General features: G+C 29.9%; 1 protein-coding gene across 1 annotated transcript; it reads left to right on the forward strand.

Moving 5' to 3' along the window:
* Positions 1 to 1062: 1062 nt before the first annotated feature.
* LOC107461220 (branched-chain-amino-acid aminotransferase 2, chloroplastic) lies at positions 1063 to 6017 on the forward strand. The gene is made up of 9 exons (XM_016079700.3): positions 1063 to 1336; positions 3187 to 3254; positions 3355 to 3529; positions 3888 to 4064; positions 4541 to 4672; positions 4765 to 4863; positions 4969 to 5085; positions 5433 to 5641; positions 5770 to 6017. The coding sequence occupies exons 1-9, from the start codon at positions 1244 to 1246 to the stop codon at positions 5882 to 5884; spliced, it is 1185 nt and encodes a 394-aa protein (XP_015935186.1). The 5' UTR covers positions 1063 to 1243; the 3' UTR covers positions 5885 to 6017.

The raw sequence follows: 6017 nt of genomic DNA on the forward strand, positions 1-6017 counted from the left end.
CTGACCATTCTTTTTGGAATTACAAGAAACGTCTTCTTAAACACGTGTTATATATATTTTTATATAAAAGTAGACCAAAATTTGATGGATAGTGATGAGGAAGGATTGAAATCCATGATAAGTGAAAAAAAAGGAAGATAAGCCAGTTGTAATGGTTATGGAAAAAGGGATTAAGTATTGCTTATTAGACTAGAGGCTCGATTATATTATATAGAAAAATAGAGAAGATGAAAATTTTGACGTGTGTTATTAGTTACAAGATAATGTCAAATATAAGTATTTAAAGAATTTACATAATAAGAGTTTGAAGTTGAAGTACAAATTAAATTTACACCAAAAAGGTTTTAAATCTATTTTTAGAAAATAATTTTAATTTTTTAATTTATTTGTGAATAATATATATATTAATTATAATTATAAATTATGTTATTTTAAATTAAATAATTTATATAATAGTGATTTTATTTATTGTTTTAAATATTAAATTGAATAAATCATTATTACTTTTGATTTGAAATTAAATGAGAATAAAATTAAATATTATCTTTTAAATTTTAGATATATTATCTTTGATACTTTAGATACTATTTTATTTGAGTTTTAGGATTTGGTGTTATGCTATAGGTTTTCGATTTTCAATATATCAAAATCATATTTGTCGTTCTTTCCCATCAAAAAAATCACAATTTAATCGCCTAAGATTCAGAAGGCTTTAGTTGAAAAAAATCGAAAAAACTAAAAAATCAAAATTCTTTTATCAATTTCTAACTTTTATAAATAAAAATACACTTCTGCATTATGATATATTTTTAATTATTTAATATAAATAATTTAGATTATTGAAATTAACTTATTTCAACATTTATAACCAATAAAATTAAATTTAAAACTGTCCTCTAAAGCTTCCAATAATAACAAAAATGATCACGCCAATTCGCATTCACCAGGTAACTACGAGCAAAGCGGATATGGACTGACGTGGATATATTATAGGCATATTGGTCATGGGGGCATTTTGGACGTGTACTACTACTGCCAACTCCTTCCTATCCATTAGAGCGAACAAAAATCCACCACCAAAGTTGGGTCGCGTTGTATAAATATTGGAACGCATGGTTCCGTGTTACAATTGCCATATGCGAAGGCATTGATCAGAGCTTATCTTTTTTCACTTCACAGATCCTGAGCTTCATCCTTCTGCTAATTACCCTTCCTACCATATTAATCTAAACTACCTACCACCATGATTCGAAGAGCTCTATGCTTCCCCAGTTTCATCAGGAAATCGCTGCTTATTCCACCCGTTATTTCTCCTTATTCTAATTCTTCCTCCAAGGTTATCTTTCTATCATCCTTCTATTAATTTCTTTATTCTTTTTTCCCCGCTGTTTTTTCGTTTGTGATCTATTAGTCATTCAATTGTGATGCTGCTGCATGTGTAACGTTAATGTTATACTGTAGGGTGAAAACTCTGATAAAGATAATTTCACGTGTAAGTTAATAATTGAGAATTATTAAATAAAAATTGGTGGAAATTCAAATACAATCGATTAATAATTAAAAATCGTTTAATAAAAATTTAGTTAAATCAATCAAATTATTTAATAACTCTCAATTATCAACTTTACTCGACTACACCTACATTTTTACCATAAAAATTTTTTAGTTAAATTAATCAAATTATTTAATAATTTTTAACTACTAACCTCACCTCAAATTTTCATCTTTATTATAGTTCATTGATAACAATTCATCAATCTCTCTCTCTCTCTCTATTGTTTGCTTTTCCGTGATTCGACATGCAAGCTCGTCTTTGCTTCTTCTTTCCTCGGTTTCTCACTCTGATTCGTGACTCATTGTGATGGTGTCAGTTTCTACGATAATATATTTTTATGTAGGTAGAGGTTCACGTACAATTATTTTTTATCTAAAATATTATTATTTTCTTTTTGAAAGTTCTTTATATTGTGATCTATTTATCAGATAAGATAAGTTATTTAAATATATATTTTTTAAATATATTTTTGTTATATTATTAAAATAATATTTAAAATATATAAATAATGTAACTATGTAAGTATGTAACTAATAATTGTCACACTATTATAGATGATATATCTTATTTCTATTTAAAAATTCTATTGTGCAATAATTGAATTTTTCTCTTTTTTTTTAAAAAAATAGCCCTTATATATAATGTCTTTGTCAAATAAATAGATAATGTTGAAAATTTGACTAAACGTATTTATGCTAGAACCTAATTCAGCTGACTAACTAATTACTTCCTAAACCAAATTTACAAGTTTAAGATGTGTACTTTAATATGAAACTAAATACTAATAAAGATGTTGGACTATTTTCTTCTCATAATCTCATGATTTCTACAAAGTTGAATAAGTGACATGTTTTCTATTACTGAAAAAATATAATGTGAAAATATTAATAAAAAACTATTGATGATTATTTAATTAAAAGAAAAATAATAGGTGAACAAATTATTTTTCAATAAAATCTTTTTTTATATATCTCCTTTTTTTCCAGATAATTTTGTATCAATAATTTATTGGACTAACTTAGTTGAATTGAGTCTAATATATATAACATTTATTTATATTTTAATTATTATTTTTCATAAAATATCCTTGTATGAATGGTATTTTATTAGTAATTAGTAAAGGGCTAAATCTCATTTTTGTGACGAGTTATACTATAGCTCAAATGACATAATAGTTTCACTTCTAATTATAAAAAAAAAATCTCACTATTGTGGCCGAAAAGAGGAATTAAACTTTTAATGTATATAAATACATGAAGAATGCTAGGGGAACAACAACTTTTGTAATTTGTAGTCATCAAATAGTCATTAATAATGATTTTAATGGTGTAAGATTGGTGTGAAATTTCATCAAATGACTCACTTTTTTTTACTGATTACATGCTGGCCATAATTTAATAAAGTTGTTGGCCCGTTAGGCTTTTCCATCAATTATGTCACGAGACTCACCACGTGTCATGTTGGGTCACTCTTTTCGTATTTTCTACACATCTCTACTCTGTATAAGAGTAAACCCCAAATGAGAACCTGTGGAACACAGCATGCTACGTATGTGGGTGTATTGAAGCATTTATCTTTCTTAACATAATCATTTTTCATATGTAACTACAAAATTATACTGTACGTATCAGATCGGAGCTTACAATGGGTATGCATCTCAGACGTCTTCTCTTGAAGTTCCGGACTCAGCACCTTACAGGTGAATGAATAGATACATAGATATAATGGTTATAGTGCTACATAATATAAGGAAATAATAATGAAGTGGTGGTGGTGGGTGTGGATTTTGATTGATGAAGGGAAAATGATGAGTATGCTGATGTGGACTGGGATAACCTTGGATTTGGACTAATGCCAACTGATTACATGTATGTAAACAAATGTGGTGCGGGGCAGCATTTTGGACATGGACAACTCAATCCTTATGGCAACATTCACCTTAGCCCATCAGCTGCTGTCTTAAATTATGGGCAGGTATATTTATAATAATAATAATTGAGGAATTATAGGGAGTCAATGGAGTATTTGTACAATCTGTATAATAGAGGTTTAGGGATGTTCGATTCAGTAGGATATCAGATGTTTATTATTCCCATGGAATAATATGGGTAGATTCTGTTCGAGAAATTAGTAGTATTTTACTCTAGATGTTCATTTTTTAACTCATATTGAACCAAATAAATAATCCATTATACATATTGTACAAATATTCCATTAGTTCCTAGCAGAATTCATAATAATTTGAGTCTTCTAGACTTGTTGTAGCGGTGGCATGGTTAGTGGGGTAAGGTAACAATAATTAAGCATGTGGGGGTAATTGTATTGTATGCAGGGATTATTCGAAGGCACGAAAGCATACAGAAAAGAGAACGGGCAACTGCTTCTGTTCCGTCCAGAACAAAATGCCATTCGGATGAAGAGTGGCGCACAAAGAATGTGCATGGAAGCCCCTTCCGTTGACCAATTTGTCAACGCTTTGAAACAAACTGCTTTGGCTAATAAGCGCTGGGTATGTATGTATCTATGTAGTTAGTTTCTAGACTCATCTATATTAATAGCGTGCTGATTTAACACGTTAACTAGTCATTTTGAATAAAATAAAATACATTTCACACAATAAATTAATGTACTAAATTAACACGCTGTTAATGTTAATTTATTATTATAAATTTAGGAATTTAATTTAAATCAATTGAAATTTTATAGATCAATTTAAGTGCGATTGCCAAATTAAGTATTAACTTTTGAGCAATGTTAGAGTCAACAACTTTGATATTTTATAACTATCAATTGGCTATTAATAGTATTTTGAACGGTGTGAGATTACATCTAATAGTAAGAAATCACTCACTTTTCTTTTAATGATTAAGTGCCGACTAGAAAACATAAAAATTGCTGGTTCCTAAACTTTTTCTTAACTTTTTGTACTACATTTAAAATTTGACATAGTTGGAATGAATGATAATGATGATGATTGATGAGCAGGTTCCTCCTCCGGGGAAAGGATCGTTGTACCTTAGGCCTCTGCTTATAGGAAGCGGTGCGGTTTTGGGTTTGGCTCCAGCACCTGAATACACTTTCCTCATATATGCTTCCCCTGTTCGCAACTATTTCAAAGTCATTCATCAACTCTACTACTACTTTGTTCTTACAATTACTTCAATATTCCGAATAATTTTTATATGTATGTATTAATATTGGTTGAGCAGGAGGGCTCTGCGCCACTCAACTTGTACGTAGAGGAGAATTTTGATCGTGCTTCTCGCCGCGGCACCGGCAGCGTTAAAACCATTTCTAATTATGCCCCTGTACGCACGTGTATCCCAGATTACGTTCCTGTGTTTTTTCTGTGTCTAGAATTCAAAAGCATGTAATAAAGTAGCATTTAGTAGCATGAATTATATGGAATGTAGGTATTGATGGCGCAACTTAGAGCCAAGAAGAATGGATTTTCGGATGTGTTGTACCTGGACTCAGCCACCAAGAAGAATCTAGAGGAGGTTTCTTCTTGTAACATTTTTATTGCCAAGGTATTTAACTAACCAATCTCGCTATTTCTGTCAACTTCTACCAACTCTTATTTATAATTGTGTTTAATGGAAGTGTCTTTGTAGATGTGTCTAATAAAAATGTGTTTTTTTTTATAGCTGTGTTTAATAGAAGTATCTTTATAAATATATTTTTTAGATGTGTCTCTTTATATATGTGTTTAAAATATAATAATTAATTATTATTGACTATAAGTCAGATAGATAATACGTTGGTACCCTATACTTTTCCTTAACTAATTTTAACGTAAAATTCTTCATTATTTGATCAATAATAAAGCATGCAACTTGCTTATTAATTAGTATATTGAATGAATGAATGATATTAGGGAAGATGCATCTCAACACCTGGTACTAATGGAACCATTCTTGCTGGAATCACGAGAAAAAGCGTAATTGAACTTGCCCGTGATCACGGCTATGAGGTAGAAGAGCGTGCTGTAGCTGTGGATGAATTAATGGAGGCTGATGAGGTTTTCTGCACAGGAACTGCTGTTGGTGTTGCTCCAGTCGGAGCCATCACATACCAAAATACAAGGTAGCACAAAAATAATACTAGTATAACTACTCTATACTCTCTTTATTTTGGAACACGCACGTATATATAAATGTGTTCTATGTCAAGTTTTTTTTTTCCCTCAAAAATTGTTTTTAATGTGTATGTAGGATGGAATATAAAACGGGTTCTGGAACTATTTGTCAAGAGCTGTACAATACCCTTTTGGGAATTCAAACCGGCGTTATTGAAGATAAGAAGGGATGGATCATTGAAATTGACTGAATTCTTTTTGCTTTAATAATTTACCAATTTGTCATTAAACAAATCTATTACTATTGTGATAATCATGATGTTCACAATCAAGAAGTGTGTATTATGTACATTGTTATATACACACTATACTTGAGCTTCAGAA

Source organism: Arachis duranensis, chromosome 8, assembly GCF_000817695.3.
Source record: "Arachis duranensis cultivar V14167 chromosome 8, aradu.V14167.gnm2.J7QH, whole genome shotgun sequence".
Classification (NCBI taxonomy): Eukaryota; Viridiplantae; Streptophyta; class Magnoliopsida; order Fabales; family Fabaceae; genus Arachis; species Arachis duranensis.